At 43.4% G+C, this 18,257-nt stretch overlaps 1 protein-coding gene across 7 annotated transcripts in view; it reads left to right on the top strand.

Moving 5' to 3' along the window:
• Positions 1–18,257, top strand: part of C10H1orf159 (chromosome 10 C1orf159 homolog) — a 122,563-nt gene that overhangs the window by 63,995 nt on the left and 40,311 nt on the right. For all 7 annotated transcript variants that reach the window (XM_063943151.1, XM_063943154.1, XM_063943148.1 and 4 more), the window contains one exon: positions 1,869–1,938. In XM_063943151.1, the coding sequence (XP_063799221.1) occupies positions 1,869–1,938 (70 nt within the window). The remainder of the gene's footprint in view (positions 1–1,868; positions 1,939–18,257) is intronic.

Genomic DNA, 18,257 nt, shown 5'->3' with positions numbered 1-18,257 from the left:
CCGAGGGGTCTCGGCTTTACAACTTTGCCGAGCAGCTACTTGGTCAGGGGCAAACACGTTTGCTAAATTCTACAAATTTGATACCCTGGCTGAGGAGGACCTGGAGTTCTCTCATTCGGTGCTGCAGAGTCATCCGCACTCTCCCGCCCGTTTGGGAGCTTTGGTATAATCCCCATGGTCCTTTCGGAGTCCCCAGCATCCACTAGGACGTTAGAGAAAATAAGAATTTACTTACCGATAATTCTATTTCTCATAGTCCGTAGTGGATGCTGGGCGCCCATCCCAAGTGCGGATTGTCTGCATTACTTGTACATAGTTATTGTTACAAAAATCGGGTTATTGTTGTTGTGAGCCATCTTTTCAGAGGCTCCTTCTGTTATCATGCTGTTAACTGGGTTCAGATCACAAGTTGTACGGTGTGATTGGTGTGGCTGGTAATGAGTCTTACCCGGGATTCAAAATCCTTCCTTATTGTGTACGCTCGTCCGGGCACAGTATCCTAACTGAGGCTTGGAGGAGGGTCATAGGGGGAGGAGCCAGTGCACACCAGCTAGTCCTAAAGCTTTTACTTTGTGCCCAGTCTCCTGCGGAGCCGCTATTCCCCATGGTCCTTTCGGAGTCCCCAGCATCCACTACGGACTATGAGAAATAGAATTATCGGTAAGTAAATTCTTATTATTTTCCAGGCACAGGACTTTATTCCATACAAATATTCTGTGACTACAGCTGTATTAAGCATGTCATAGGGTAACGAAAATTGTCCTCCTTGCTTAATTTATGTAAAGATCTCTGAGAAATAAAAAAAAAAAAAAACCCAATGCTTTAGTTTAGGGTGCAGGACAAGGAAGTGCAATGCAAAACATGGAAATTTTCTGAGCTCCCAATGGATTTGGCATCCCACATTTACAAACAAAGGGCAGCATTAAATTATTTTCACCACCTTCCACACCTGTTCTGTTTCTGCCCTCGGGGGCGTGGTATCATAATTTCAGCTTGCTACCCCAGGGGTAGCAAGGCACCCAACCCTTTTACACAGCTAAACCTGATTACAATGGGCGCAACATGCACGATAACGGGGATCATTTTAGAAAGGAGATTGGGCGTGATATATCATTTGAATACCGCCCAAAATGTCAATTAAGGCAGGATACGATTAGCCATGGTAATTAACAGTAGGCTAATTGGTCTGCATGGGCTATTCAGTTACAGCCTACGTCAGCCCGCAAGCTGCACTTAACGCAGATTTCTGTTTTTAACCTGAGGGAGGCTCAACAGCAACCCTTATTGCGCGTGCTAACTCATATCTGGGTTTTTTTTCCCCCTGGATCCTATGGATTAACACAGGTTAGTGACCGATTTACTGTGAGAATAAAGGGCTGTAATTGTATATCCTTGGGCATAAAAGCCAGAGGCTACCACCCTTTCCCCCTGCGCAGTAAATTACCGCTGCTCTGTATTATGTCATCTAGAAGAAACTGGTTCTGCAATACTTGATTGATTGAAGTACAGTATCCAATCCATATTGGCTTTCATTAGTCTGATAAGGTTACAGCACAATATTGCTGTTAATACAATGTTATGGATTATCTCAACTCACAGCCACGTATATGTGTACATTGCTTTGGATACAAAAAAAAAAGAATAGCAATAAGGGTAATCTGATTTCCCACCTCCAGCCATAAAGCAGTTTGTCTTCTCTAATGTTAATAATTTGACTCAGACTTGTTTCACAGTGTGTATGTATATACATACAGTATGTTATATAAAATATTGTGGGTCTGTTTTTGTAGTTTTGCATATGTATATATGTTATAGCTATATAAGGCATCATTCTCTTTACCTTATGAACTTTTATCTGCTTGTATTAGGTATCTGACTGCTGTAGTGCAAGGTTTGCTTTAAATGACTCCTGCCCCATGGGTGAAAGATGCAGTCCAGGTAATTATGAAGAGGCTGGTTTTGAACAAATGACAGAAGCAACATGTTGCCAATTAATTACAGAAAGTCTCATTAACAAACACAATGACAGCATGTTACGCAAGTATAAAAGCTGTGTGATGACCATATTGATTATATAATGGCTAATAAAGCTGCATATCATTAAGAGTAGCTGCATAAATAAATATGTATTTAATTAACACCAAAGACGACTACAAATCACGGAGCGGAAAGAGGTTCTAGGTATTTAGCTTAATTGCTGTACTGAAACTCTATCAGTAAACAGTGTTGTTCTTGCATTTATGTAGAGGCTGGCTAAGTACAGTGTACCCTTCTCTAGATAATACCCAAATATCTGTTTGTTCCTCTGTACATTTTTATGGAATACTGAAAGTCAAACATATTAGGTAATAGCTATTTTATGTTTGCATTTTTTTTAATGCATGTTTGAGTCTTTAACTTCCTTACACTTTAAATACATTGAGATGTTTAACTTGATTCCTAGTACTTATCTATAGATGATAAACTTATTTATTATTACCAATGTGAGCACAGACCTTTTATGCGGGCCATACATCAGCGTCCCAATTATCCGATAGGACCAAAACCACAGATCTACCTATAAATAATCATGTTACGGTTTTTTTTTTTTTCTAATTGTGGAGTATTCTATCACTAAATTAATACATGTTAATCATATGCTTATTTAGTAATGGAAACCCTAAAAATTGTACAGTGTTTGAGTAGTTTAGAACAACATTTTATTAAGTACCTCACCTAGTGTAGTCCTTTCCCCATATTCCTGCATTATTCTGGATTACAAGTGTTATTTAGCATTGGTTCACAGTCTGATCAGATACTTTTCAGCAATATACTAGTTATTACACAGAATTGTGATCTAATTTATTTATAACTCACCGCTAAGCGGAGCTCATATTTAATGTTATTCATAAGATGATTGTGTGAGATATGTATCTTACCCGATGGACAATAATGGGGCCTATATATAATAATTAAGTAGCACTTTTCGCCCATTAGGACAAATGCTTTACATTTGCATTTACAGCACAAATACAGAATAAGCAGAGCCGGCCCTAACCAATATGATGCCCTAGGCAAGATTTTGGCTGATGCCCCCTAGCACCACCGCTGGTTCCGCCTCTGACCTTGCACCTCTTTCCCAGCACCATCACCCCTCACCCATAGCAGTTTTGGTGTATGTACCACCTATATTTTAAATAGGAACAGTTCGCACATTTGGTGCTCAGCCCAAAAAGGGGTGTGTTTTTGCTGGCAAGGGGCATGGCCACACAATAGTAACCCCAATTCCAATTACGCCACACAGTACTGCAACTTTATTCACATTTGATCATGCAATAGTGTCCATAATTCATATTACATCCCACAGTAGTCTCACTTTACCTTATAAACGTTACTCCTCACAGTAGAGCCCCTTGTTCACATTACATCACACCCTATTGCTCCTTATTCACATTAGATGACACAGTAGTGCCCTTTCTATATGCAACGCCACATAGTAGAGCACCTTATACACATAATGCCACAGAGTAATGCCCCTTACACGTATGAGACACATTATTAATGTCCTTATAAACATAATGCGCCTTACACATTATGACAACCTTTATTAATGCCCTTTTACACATAATGTCCCTTACACATATGCCACACATTATGAATGCCCTTATACACATAATGACACACACAGTGCCTACTACACATTTTCTGCACATTATTAGTGCCCCTATACACATAATGACACACATACAGTAGTACCCTTTTACACATATGCCGCACAATATTAATGCCCTTATACACATAATGACACACATAGTGCCCCTTACACATATGTTGCACATTGTTAATGCCCTTATACACATAATGACACACATAGTGCCCCTTACACATATGTTGCACATTATTAATGCATTTTTACATGACACACATAATGCTCCTTACACATATTCTGAACACTACTGCACAATCAACCCACTCACATGCACACAGCACTCACACTGCCACTAACACTGTGACCTCTGCTTGGATACAGATGTGTCCTCATAAATCTTGCTTCAATGCTAACGTCGGGCAAAAAATTTTTATGAAAATGCATCTTATTTGCATTGCTATGTGGCTAGGATGCACAAGCAGCTTCTGCTGATTAAAATGATATGTAGCATGCCTATATACTGTGTGAGACTGTGGCTGTATCTGCATATGAAATGCTACACACAGAATATAGGCATGCTGCATATCATTTTAATCAGCAGAAGCTGCTGATGCCCCTAGGCATATCAAATGCCCTAGCCAATTGCCTAGTTTGCCTATGGCCGGCTCTGAGAATAAGCCTAATAGGAGAGCGCAAAGCATTTGGGTAGTATATTGTGTAGGAACTAAAAGGACATACGTGAAATGCTGAGTAAACCAGTAAGTCATGAGTCTGTTTTTGAAGCCTTCCAGAGTGTGGGACTCTCACTGGGGGCAGGGAGTTCTATAGTATCTGAGCCACAAATCCATATGGATTCTTTGAGATTCTAGGTACTTCATCTACAGACTGCAGTAATCGAGAGGGACAGTAAGGGATAAGAAGCTTCTGCAGGTACCTTGGGCCCAGGTTATGTAGGGCTTTGAAAGTCAGTAAACCAACCATTAAATAGATTTGCTATCTTACTAGCAGCCAGTGAAAAGAATAGAGAATTGTGGTGATATTGCTGCAACGGGACTGGTTGGTTAATTGTCTGGAAGTTGCATTTTGTACCTGTTGCAAGTGGTGCACTTTCTCTGCTGGGAGACCCAAATAGAGGGCATTGCCGTAGTCTATATGTGATAATACAAGTGCATGTATGACTTCAGTTAGATCTTCTGAGGGAATTAAGTGCTTGTTTATGGCTATGTTCCTCAGATAAAAGAGTGATGATTAAAGTGTCTAATACTTGATGTTTAAGTGTCAGGTCCACACCAAGATTCTGCACATGTAAGTCCTGTTGGTTGGCTATGCTGCAGTATTGAACTTTCATAAGGACCTCTGTTGTATCAGGGTTGAGTTGCAGCCAACTGGCACTCATCCACACCTGGAGCTCAGCTAGATGACCATTTAGCGTTGTTGGGTTATCAGTACTTTGAACAAACAACGGGCATAGTTGTGTATCATCTGCGTAGAAGTGGTAGACAAGGCTATGATATTTGATTATTTCACCCACTGATGGCATGTGTACTGCAAAAGCATGGGAGATGGTATAGAACCATGTGGAGCACCGCATGGCAGTGGCACTGGTGAGGAGTATAATCCAGAGGACCCCTATTACCTGCCAGTTAGAAATGATTTGATCCAATTAAGGATTGTGCCATCCAGTCCACAGAAGTTTTTTAGGCGTTCAAACAGAGTCCCATGGTCCACTGTATTAAAATGCTGTAGTGAGATCCAGAAGGATTGGGATTGAACAGTCGCCTCTGTCTTGTGTCTTCACACTACCCATAAGCACACATACCAGGGCTTTTTCAGTGCTGTGTTTTTTTCCTGGATCTTGACTGGAATGGATTCTAAATATCATGGGTTGAGAGTCTGAATTCTAGTTGAGTTGCAACCACTTTCTCATTAACCTGTCATAGAAAATGAAGGCTTTATACCAGTCTGTAGTTGGTCATGCAGTCTGGATCTAAATTATTATTTTTTAAGAAGAGGTCTAACAATTGCTTACCTTAGCTGTCCAGGAAAAATGCTTGCCTGCAAAGAGCATTGCAGTATTTTTGTAAATGCAGTGCCAAGTATGTCCATGCATTGTATTAGAAGCGTGGTTGAAGCAGAGTCCAGATCATAGGTGGTGGGATGCAACATTTGGGTAATTTCAACAATGTCTCTTACATTCTTTGGGTCAAAGATGGTCCATGAAGACAGGTGGCTTGCATTGGCAGGCTTGTAAATTTGGCACTCCTTTGGCACTGTGGGGATTCCAGCCCAGATGAAGGATACTCTATCTGCAAAGAAGTTAGCAAACTGAATGCATCTTCACTGGGAGAACATCCCCACTGTACAGAAAAGCTGAGCTGGACTTTTGCCATGATCTCATTTGACAGGAACTCTGTTTTCTTAGAGGTGATTGTGGATTGATCTTCAATATGCTTGATTTAATTTTAACATCAGGATGCTGTTGGGGTAATTCCTTGTTCTGCTGATGCCTGGGTCAGGGAATCGGTGAAATATAACTCAATTCGCTGATTTCCACCAAAGAAATTATTGGGCTTTGCAAGTTAGATTTTCCTACATACTGTATTCTGCAGATGGTTTGCCAGTCATTGATGGTCTGCATTTTTAGATGATTAGATGGGTGTTGGCACAACAGCTAACCATCCCGTAGATGTATGGACCCCATAAGCCTGCTTTGTTCTGTAATAAGCACCAATCTCCTATATAATAGCCCTGTGACTCTGTGCCTGTCCCTCTAACGCTGGGCGTGGCTAGGAGCTCTCATTGGGTTAGCAGTAGGTCTATCACACCCAGTCCACAGCTGATTGGGTGAGAAACGCCCTGCCACACAGGTTACATCCAATGGGAGGCTCTGTCCTTTGGCTGCTCTGTGTTTCCAGAGCAGGATTAACAATGGGGTTGATAGAGCTGCAGCTCCAAGCCCACACCTCAAAATAGGCCCACTGCATCTGCAGCAACACACCCTCCAACAATTTACACATAAACATCGCTACAAATTCGAAAAGGGGGCGTGGTCATGGGTAGTGATGTGACCACGCCCCTTTTCCTATACTTTCAATGGAAGTTTGGAGAGTCAAAAATCAGTACAGACCATTAAAAAAAAAGGGACTGTACCTGCCAAAAAGGTGCAGCTGGAGGGTATGTCACTGCATCTGCAGCAAGTCTCTGCGCTGTAGATAGGGGGAAAAAATCCTTTTACTGCAGTGTCCTATGGGGGTCATTCTGACCTGATCGCTCGCTGCAGTTCACTGCAGTACAGCGATCAGGTCAGAACTGCACATGCGCCAACGCCGCACCTGCGCACACCCCCTCCATCACCCACGGTGGCTCCGGACCCCCTCCCCCACCCGCAGCACCCCTGCACCCGCGGTGGCTTCGGACCCCCACTCGCGGTGGCTCAGGACCCCCGGCTCCCGCACCACCCCTACAACCACCCCTCCCCCATCCGAGGCACTCCTCTCCCATCCGCGTCTCCCCCGCACCCGCCACTCCCCCAACCACAGCACCTACTAGGTGATTCATCCGGCCCTGCATGCGCTGTTCACGCTGTTGCAAGGGGCTACAACCCTTGTCCGTGCAATATTTAACCACTCACACAATTATGTTTGGAGGTAATACTCCATATAATACAACTATTGCACGCCACAAGAGCGTGCAAGGGTTAAGGGGGCATAGCCCCTCACGACGGTGAGAAGAGCGCCCGTAGGGCGCGATGAATACCCTAGTGTTGCAATAAATTACAACTACAGCAAAAGTTGCAGATTTACAGTATGTAACTATCGAGTTCTGTAGTAAACTGAGAATTCAACTTTGTGAATTTTTATTCTTCAGCTTGTGGATCTTTATTGGAATTTTAGAATATAAATCTAAATAAGACTGTAATAATTATTGGTATGGAAGATTATTTAACCTAGCTAACTGAAATGCACTAAAGTGTGTGACGGGTGAAGCGACCCACAGCTTTTTCTTACTAATCACATGAAATTTCTTTCCTTCTCACTGCTAGTCTATTGATTTAAAAAAAAAAAAAAAAAAAAAAAAAGCTAAACAATTTAAAATAAATCCTTATAGTAATGTGCTCTGATTAGACCTACCTTCTTTTTTGTTTTGTTTGATGTGTGAATAAGTCCCAAGGGTGAAATATGAATTATAGGCATAACTTATTGTTGCACCTTAGGAAAGTTGTGTTCTTTTAATAGCATTTGTTCTGCCTGTCTGAGACACGCACACCCATAATTCATTCAGTTCACAGGTGAATAAATGACTATCTCTAGAACCTACAGGAGCTGATTAAAGCTGGCCATACATTTTAAGATTAGCTGTCCAACCATCCCACTAGTTGGCTGGTTGGAACAAAAGTTTTGGTAATGTATGGGAGCAAATGACATTTACCTATTTTCTCAAATACTGGAAAATGGATAAAAAGTATAAAGCTCCAGCCTCTTAAGGACTTCTCAGTTTTTGTGTGACAAAGAACTAGAAAGATAGGGTGCAAACAAAAGAAAATAAACTCCCCCCCCCTCCCCAAAAAATATACGTTATGGTAAGAACTTACCGTTGATAACAGTATTTCTCCTATGTCCACAGGATAACAATGGGATATGATGGAGCGATAGCGGATTGGCACCAAACTATCACAAGCTTTCAGTCCTCCCAGGATGCAACGGGCCGGTCCATATATCCCCGCCCACTGGCTCAGGCAAATCAGTTTTTTGTTTGGTGCTGCAGGAGCCGGACCATGGTCACAGGGCTGCTGTTTTTAGCAGCCCTAAGCTTTCTTATTTTATTTTTATAGTCTTATTACGTTTTCTGAGTGATCTTTCCTAACAGCGTCTTCCACGCATATTGGAAAGAGTCGCTCCAACAACTCTCCGCCGGGTTGCAACAACGCTTACCCGGCGGAGAGTTACCCACGGTACAAATGCTGTCTCGACGGGCGTCTGTGTCGGATATACTAGCAGGTCCAGCAGACGTTACCAGGCTGTGGCCGGAGCATGGGGAGAAGGTAAGGCATCGGTTCCACTTAGAAGGGGAATAACGGACACAGCCGCACTGTATTGGGAGGAGACTACCAAACAGTAGCTGGCGTGCCGCCACCACGGGTGCTCCAGCGCTAGGCCTTAGGGATCATAAGGCACCACAATTAGTATGAGGCTGCGATCCCTAGGGTTGATGTCAGCGGTGGGGAGTCAGACTCTCTCCTGGTTGCCCCTCCCCCCCAGTTCATGACCAGTTTCCGTCTGTCTCCCGCCATGAACTGATTGCCTCACTTCCGTCTCGGTCGCAGCGTAGCCGCTGCGTCTGTGTACACTAAGCGCTACCGCGAGGAGACGCGGTCGCAGTACAGGCGTCTGTATGACCAGTGCATCTGCATGCACAGTGCGTCTGTGTTCACTAAAAGTTCCCGGAGCGGCAGTGTACACTAGTAGCGTCTGGATCCACTCAGTGTTCGCTAACGTATTGATCGATCTTGGAAGTGGGGTGAGTCTCCCTGTATCCTACTCTACTGAGTACGGGTTATACAGCACTAAATTTCTATCTACTTTTTGTCGATATGAATAGTTGTTTAGTGCCTATTGCATATGAGTCTGTGTACATTACTGTGGTTTTCTTCGCAAACATCTGAATAAAACAGAATTCAGTAATATGTACTCCTACATACTTTGAAATGTGTTTGTAGTTGATGACATGCTCATATGACTAATAGCTAACGTGACTGACTGCTAGTGTGATTGCTGACTTTATATATGTCAGTGGTTTCTTCTGAGCCTCAATGCTGGTGCATGGGATGGGTGTCAGATTGATATCACTTTAATATGGTAAAGTGATTACAGTCACAAATTGTGAAAAACTGAAAACCTGATTATTTATCATGTCTAAGAGCGGCAAAGGTGACGAGGTTACATTAACAGTAACAAACAGTAACACCAACACTCATAACATGTTTGTCCTGCAAAGTGGGATTTTCCTCTCTGGATCTGGCACATGATGTGTTATGTACAAATTGTTTTGCGTTTCAGCAGATTGCAAGGCAGATCCCTGTTCAACGGCAGGTAGATCCACCTTGGGCTATGTTTGCACAGAAATTGTCCAGTATAGCTGAACGGGTAATCCCTACAGCTTCAATCCCAGGAGTAGGGTACACTATTAACCCATACATGCAGCTCCCTTCTTACGGTATATCCCCAACAGCTTCTCCAAGGAAACAAGCTGATAAACGGAGTGTAAATATATCATCAAATTCACAGGCTACACAGGATGATACATCAGATGATGATAGCTCTATATACTCTGCTTCAGCATATGAAGAACAGGTAGAAGATATCCGCTCAGAGGATCTAGCTGAATTAATTGGACCAATGAAGGCTATTCTATCCTTAAAGGATTCAGCAGAACCGGTGTTTAAAATCTAAGGCACCGGTGTTTAAACGTCCCAAAACAGTTAGGGTCAGATCAGCTGACGGAAATCATGGAGGAAGCTTGGGCTACACCCAATAAAAAAAATATAGAATTCCAAAAAAAGGGATTCCTATTGCCCTTTTCCAAATGGGGACTGTTTAAAAAGAGAAGTGCCTCCTAAGGTAGATACGCATGTCATTCGATCAGTGCGAAAATCTATATTGCCTTTACTGTCAACATCATTAAATGATGTCACCGACAGAAGAGTGGATGGGTTTTTGAAAAACATATTTTCTCTGTCAGGAGCAGTCATAAGGCCAGCTATGGCTTCAGCTTTGATGGCAAAGATGGTAGCTGAATGGGCTGAGGTACTGGAAGATGGGCTTTCAGCACCTACTAGGGAGCAGGAATCCCATATAGCTCACATGAAGCAGGCTGCGGTATTCTTAGAAGAAGCGGCAATAGATATCGGTACAATTGCTTCCAAAGCGTCAGCCTTAACGGTAGCTGCTCGCAGAGCAATTTGGCTACGTACATGGAAAGCTGATTCAGAATCTAAGAAGGTTCTGGAATCTTTGCCTTTTGTTGGGGATATTCTGTTTGGTAAGGAGTTGACAGATATTCTGGAGTCAGAAGCAGAATCCAAGAAAGTCCGGTTTCCTGCCAATTATAACCCCAGGCCTAAGGGTTCGGTTTTTCGGCCATTTCGGTCGCAATGAAAAACAAAAGGAAAAAATAAGCAGCCCCAATACAATAAGTTTGGTAGGGCAAAGAAGCAATGGGCTACCAGAGGGCCAGCTTCCAAACCAGAAGAAAAGCGATCAGCCTGATGGTGCGGTCCTCCGCCTAGGAAACCCCAGGGTAGGGGGCCGACTTCAGTTTGCATACATATGGCAGCAGTCAACAACAGATGCTTGGGTGCAAGAAGCGGTATCTCTGGGTTATGGTTTCCCTTTCAAGAAGCAGCCTGCTCGAAGGTTCTTCTGCATCAGTCCGTCTCGAATAGAGGCAAAGGCCAAAGCCCTGCAAGAAGCAGTTCAGAAATTGCTTCAGTCAGTAGTAATTATTCCAGTACCCCCTGCACAACGGGGACAGGGTTTTTACTCCAACCTGTTCTTGTTTCAGAAGCCAAATGGGTCGTTTTGGCCCATTCTCAATCTCAAAATGTTAAACAAATACATTTGGGTACCACGGTTCCACATGGAGACGTTACGCTCCATAGTTTTGCCATTGAACCAGGGGATTACATGGTATCTCTGGATATACAGGATGCTTACCTGCATGTTCCTATAGCATTGTCTCATCAGTGTTACCTCAGGTTTGCCATCCTTCAGCAACATTTTCAGTTCCAGGCCTTACCCTTTCGGATAGCCACAGCCCTCAGAGTATTTACCAAGATTATGGGGTTATGGCAGCTTATCTCCGCAAGCAGGGGATAAGAATTTTTCCATACCTTGACGATCTTTTAATCCTGGCACAATCCCAGGAATTGCTCTTGGTCCATCTTCAACAGACAAAAACTTGTCAACAGAAGCACAGATGGCTCATAAATTGGGCAAAGTCATCTCTGATTCCGTCATAACGAATGATTCACTTGGGGGCTGTATTGGGTTCAAGTCTGCAGAGAATATTTTTACCTCGGAACAAGATATCCAAGGTGCAGTTAACAATACAGGAGTTGTTACACAGACAAACAATATCAATTCATGCAGCAATGCGAATGATGGGTTTGATGGTGTCAACATTCGACATGGTGGAGTATGCACAATTCCACTCAAGACCTCTGCAGCGTCTGATTCTGGCCAGATGGAATGGAGTACATCAGACAATAAAGAAACGGACCATAGTACTTTCAGAAAAGGTATAAAGTTCATTAGCCTGGTGGCTACAGACATCCCATCTAAACAAGGGGAGACCCTTTTGGATATCAGATTGGGAGGTCCTGAGAACAGATGCCAGTCTTCAGGGCTGGGGAGCAGTGTCCGGAAAATTATGGTTCCAGGGACAATGGACCAAAGAAGGTTGCCTGCCAATAAACCTGTTGGAACTTCGGGCCATATTCATGGCACTGATTCAGGCAAAGGACACTCTCTGAAAGGAAAACCAGTCCAGATCCGCTCGGACAAATGGAACGGCAGTAGCGTACCTCAACCATCAGGGAGGAACTCGCAATGAAGGAGGTAAGTCACGTACTAAAGTGGGCAGAACTCCATCTTCCAGCATTGTCCGCAGTGTTCGTTCCAGGAGTCCTAAACTGTGAAGCGGACTTTCTCAGTCGACACTCCATTCAAGCAAGCGAATGGGCTCTACACCCGGAAGTATTTCAGACTCTGGTAGACAAGTGGGGTTTGCCAGAGATATATCTCATGGCGTCCCATTTGAACAACAAAGTACCAGCATAAGGGTCAAGAACAAAGGATCCCGGACCGATCCTTGTGGATGCACTGTCAGTGAAATGGGACTTTCATCTGGCATATCTGTTTTCTTCGATCATCTTGCTACCCAGGGTGGTGAGGAAAATAAAACAAGCAAAGGGTGCCGTGATTGTAATAGCTCCGGCTTGGCCCAGAAGGCATTGGTACATAGATCTGCAGAGGCTGTCGATGGATGCTCCAATTCTGCTCCCTCAACGTCCAGATCTACTAATGCAGGGTCCTTGTTATCACAGGCATCTGGATCGACTGTCTTTGACGGCGTGGCTATTGAAACCTCTATCCTGAAGTCAAGCGGATTCTCACAACAGGTAATTCAAACCTATGCTCAGAGCAAGGAAACCCTCCTCAGCTCGCATTTATCACCGAATATGGCAAGCCTATATTCATTGGTGCAGTGAAAGAAGTATGGACCCAAAATCTTTCAGAGTATCCAGGGTCTTATATTTCCTTCAGGCAGGAATGGATAAGGGTTTGAAGGTGGCTTCCTTGAGAGTGCAAGTATCAGCATTGACTGACTGGTTTCAAAAGAAAATTGCCAATTTACAGGATGCGCATACTTTTTTCCAGGGAATGCTGCGCATTCAACCGCCTTTTGTTCCTCCTGCAGTGCCTTGGGACTTAAGTCTAGTTCTCAAAGCCCTTCAAGTTGCTCCGTTTGAACCACTTAATAAAGTGGATCTTAAATGGTTGACAGCTAAAGTTCTCTTTCTACGGACTATGGCATTAGCTAGAAGAGTGTCAGATTTAGGAGCGCTGTCATGTAAATCTCCTTTTTTGAAAATGTCACCTTAACAAAGAAATTGTAGTCCCGGCTTTTCAGGTATCTGGACTTTCTGCGGGAGAAGCGTCGCTGGATGTAGTCCGGCATTAAGGATCTACGTGGATCGTACCAGTAAGACATATTCTCTCTTTATTCTCTACGGATTTCACAAGAGGGGATGGCCTGCTACTAAACAGACGCTAGCAAGATGGCTTCGAATGACTATTTCAGAAGCATATTCTCAAGCTGATCTCCCTGTTACGGCTAACGTCTCTGCTCACTCTACACGTAAGGTAGGTCCTTCATGGGCAGCACAACATGGTGCTTCAGCAGAACAGATATGTAAGGCAGCCACATGGTCTTCCATTAAAACATTCATTAGACATTATGCCTTGGATACTTTTGCCTCTCATGAGGCTGAATTTGGACAGGAGAACCTTACGCCCGATCTGGAGCCCACTAAAAATTGCTTTGGGAAATCCCATTGTTATCCTGTGGATAACCTGTGGACCCTGCCGGAGAAATATACGTTATGGTAAGAACTTACCGTTGATAACGGTATTTCTTCTATGTCCACAGGGATCCCACCCTGACGCACCTGACTTGAGGCTCTTTATACTCAATAAACTCTTCCCTCTTGCATGGAAGGGTGTGCATATGTGGTGTTCTCGCCTGAATAGGGTTCTACATAATGCTCCTGCCTAAATGCTTTGAAATCCAACTGATTTTTGCCTGAGCCAGTGGGCAGGGATATATGGACAGGCCCGCTGCATCCTGGGAGGACTGAAAGCTTGTGATAGTTTGGTGCCAATCCGCTATCGCTCCATCATATCCCATTGTTATCCTGTGGAACCTGTGGACATAGGAGAAATACTCTTATCAACGGTAAGTTCTTACCATAACGTATATTTTTTGGGGAGGGGGAGTTTATTTTCTTTTGTTTGCACCCTATCTTTCTTCTTTGTCGCACAAAAACTGAGAAGTCCTTAAGAGGCTGGAGCTTTATACTATAAAAGGTAAACTATTAAGTGCCAGCACCTATAACTTGAGCACAACCCCAAGGTGGCAGTGGAATGTAGAAACAGATTTAACATGTAACCTTTGTTTCTCCGGCAGGGTCCACAGGTTATCCACAGGATAACATTGGGATATGAGGTAGCGACAGCGGATTGGCACCAAACGATCAAAGCTTTCGGCTTCCCAGCATGCAATGGGCCCGTCCCTGTATCCCTGCCTCCTGGCTCAGGCAAATCAGTTTTGTTTGTTTTTTCGTGTGGCATGAGTCGGACCATCTTTAGCAGCCATAAGCTTTTTTTTAAAAATAGTTTTACTATGTTTTTTTGAGCGATCTTTATAAAAATCGTCTTATACGTACCTTGGAAAGAGTCGCTCCAACAACTCCCCGCCGAGTCGCGACAACGCTTACCCACGTGTACAGTGCTATTTCGACGGTCGTCTGTGTAGGATGCACTAGCAAGTCCAACAGACGTCACCAGGCTGTGGCCGGATCACGGGGAGAAGGTAAGGCATCGGTTCTGCTTAGTAGGGGAAGCGCGAGACACAGCCGCACTGTTTCGGGATGGAGACTACCGAACAGTTGGTAGCTGTCACCTTGGGTGCACCAGTGCTAGGCCTCAGGGATCATGGGCTCCAGGGGTAGTATGAGGCTGCGATTCCTAGGGTTGATGTCAGCAGTGGGGAGTAAGACGCTCCCTTGGTCGCCCCTCCCCTCGGTTCATGACCAGTTTACTTCGAGTTTCCCACCGTGAACTGAGTTCCCGCTTCCGTCTGATATACTGTGTATCTAAAAGGATTCAGTCGCAGCATAGGCGGCTGTGGATGGTGCGTCAGTTCACTTGGGCGTTTGTGTTCACTGTAGGTTCACGGGGCATTTGTGTACACTAATAGCCTCTGGATCCACTCAGCGTTCACTAACGTATTGATTGATCTTGGAAACGGGGTGAAGTCTCCCTGTATCCCACTCTCCTGAGCCGGGTGATACAGCACTAAGTCTCTATCTACCTTTGGTACAAATAGTTGGATAAGTGCCTGATGTATAGGAGTCTGTAAACGATTACTGCTGTTTCTTTCACTGTGCGACTGAATACGGTTAGACTCTGTGAATTTCTAATAAACATTTAAATGCCAGCGTTAATATACTGTATACTGCGGAGGCAAAGCGCATCTTATTACCATATACAATAATAGTGCGCTGAACGTTGCAGCACTATGTCCCTTAAGAGAAAGTAAGTACTCACACATTGTATACTGAGGTCCAACGCTCAGATATATATATTCAATATTAAAAGGGTATGCATACAAAATAACATGTACAGTATATCACTCAGTGTGATATGGATATATAATATAATAATATAAATAAATATATAAATAAATAAATAAATATATATATATATATATATATATATATATATATATATATATATATATATATATATATAAAAGGATCCTTCCCAAGTCCTATACAGAGCCTTGCAGAAGGAAGCACAGGCGGCACTCCATGGTCTTGTTAAATAAATCTGTATTGGAAAATTACAGCATGGTGCAAAAGCAGCAACGTTTCAAGACCATTATGGTTTTTTCATCAGGCTGTGCATCATAAATGGTGATACAAGTGACTAAACCACTTGTATCACCATTTATGATGCACAGCCTGATGAAAAGACCGTAATGGTCTTGAAACGTTGCTGCTTTTGCACCATGCTGTAATTTTCCAATACAGATTTATTTAACAAGACCATGGAGTGCCGCCTGTGTTACCTTCTGCAAGGCTCTGTATAGGACTTGGGAAGGATCCTTATATATATGCCAATAGAGGAGGGCACCCTGGCATAAACATCTTCATTCATCCTGAGTGCCGGATAATACACAAATATATAAATAAATAAATAAATAAATATATATTATATAAAATATATATATATATATATTAATCAAACACGTGTGACTGGCACTCCAACAGCAGGAGATAAATACCCGGGTGCCCTCCCGTGGCACTACAAAGCCCAGCAAATAGCACAAATTGATGGGCGGCACTCCAAGGATTTGAAAAGAAAACATACAGCTCACCAAGCTTGTTAGATCAACATTTCAGGTGCCTTTATTTGCACCTTTCGTCAGGACGAAAGGTGCAAATAAAGGCACCTGAAACATTGATCTAACAAGCTTGGTGAGCTGTATGTTTTCTTTTCAAATCCTTGGAGTGCCGCCCATCAATTTGTGCTAGATATAGATATATATATTACATAATATAGTTACAGTTATAAAAGAAGCAGTTGCATAAGAATCCGTTACAGCCAGTATACGTCACCCCATGCTCAGTGTACAGTAGTCTCCATTTTAGAATCGCACCAACAGCAACTAACTATGCCTTACAAAACTGCCTATATCAAAAAGTGGGAGTTACAGGTTGTTGGTTTCGGTCTCCTTCCATTAGCCCAGGAGAGAGAGGTCTCTCATTCCTTGTGTGTATTGGTCAGTTCATATGCAAGCAATGTCCAGTTTGAAGGTGCAGTTCTAGGGGTTAGCCACTGGTTTTATGCACACATGCTTTCTTCAGGAAGTTTTGTTCCCATAAGAGTGACTTTAGATGTCATACATTTAATCATAACTAATCGTTGCAATGTGCTACAATTTACCTATAGCTATCAAATTAATCCACACATTCTCCTGATCATTTTGACACTAAGCATGATATAATTAACTTGTTCCGTCCCAAATTATATATACATATAAAAAAAAAATTATTTTTTCTTTTCTTTTTTACTCTCTATTATATAAATGCCATATAATACAAGTCTGTTGCTGGACATGTTTTATCTATGTGTAATTTGTGTTGTATGAAATGTGTCTGTGTGCGTCTTTATGGCGTTTCTCAGTGATTGCGCCTTTTACCGTATGTACACCCACCACGCAGCAACACACACGCCGTGCGACTCTATGCATGATGTACGGTAAAGAAGCATGGTGCATCCATATACGTCTATTGCGTCCTTGCGCTACCACCGAGAAGCACCAATCTGTGTGTGGTTTGTATTGTCTTCTTTTTCCGACTTCGACAACTCCTATATAAGGCAATGCAGTAATATGTTTCTCATACGTCCTAGAGGATGCTGGGGATGCTTCAAGAACCATGGGGTATAGACGGGATCTGCAGGAGACATAGGCATTTTAAGACTTTAAAAGGGGTGTGAACTGGCTCCTCCCTCTATGCCCCTCCTCCAGACTCCAGTTAGATTCTGTGCCCAGAGAGACTAGTCACACACTGAGGAGCTCTACTGAGTTTCTCGGAAAAGACTTTGTTAGGTTTATTATTTTCAGGGAGCACTTCTGGCAACAGGCTCCCTGCATCGTGGGACTGAGGGGAGAGAAGCAGATCTACTTCTGTGAGTTCAAAGGCTGTGCTTCTTAGGCTACTGGACACCATTGGCTCCAGAGGGTCTGATCACTTGGTACGCCAAGCTGCTCGTTCCCGGAGCTGCACCGTCACCCCCCTTGCAGAGCCAGAAGAAAGAAGCCGGGTGAGTAAAAGAAGAACAGAAGACTTCAGTGACTGCAGAAGAGTTTAGTGTCTGAGGTACCGCGCCATTGCTCCCGCACACAAGCGGCACTACAAGGGCGCAGGGGGGGCGCCCTGGGCAGCATGTATACCTCAGATAGAGACTGGCAAGAGAGAGATTAAGTGCCTGGGCATTAAATAAAGACCCCCGCCAGTATAAAAATAAAGAAAATAGTGGGGCTGAAGCGTGCCATGAAGGGGGCGTGGCTTAGCCCTCATAGCTCTAACCAGCGCCATTTTCTCCTCACAGAGATGCTGGTCCTTCCAAAACACTGCTGTATATCTCAGAGTGAAAACGAGGGGGGGGGGGGGTGGAGGCACAGTTGTTTGGTGCAATATAAGTTAAAAATAAAAGCACACTATATCATGAGCGCTGTGTAAATGAGCTGGTAAACTCCTTTTGTGTTTCCATGACAGAAT

The sequence above is a fragment of the Pseudophryne corroboree genome, chromosome 10 (assembly GCF_028390025.1).
Source record: "Pseudophryne corroboree isolate aPseCor3 chromosome 10, aPseCor3.hap2, whole genome shotgun sequence".
NCBI lineage: Eukaryota > Metazoa > Chordata > Amphibia > Anura > Myobatrachidae > Pseudophryne > Pseudophryne corroboree.
This window is presented reverse-complemented; position numbering and strand designations above follow the sequence as displayed.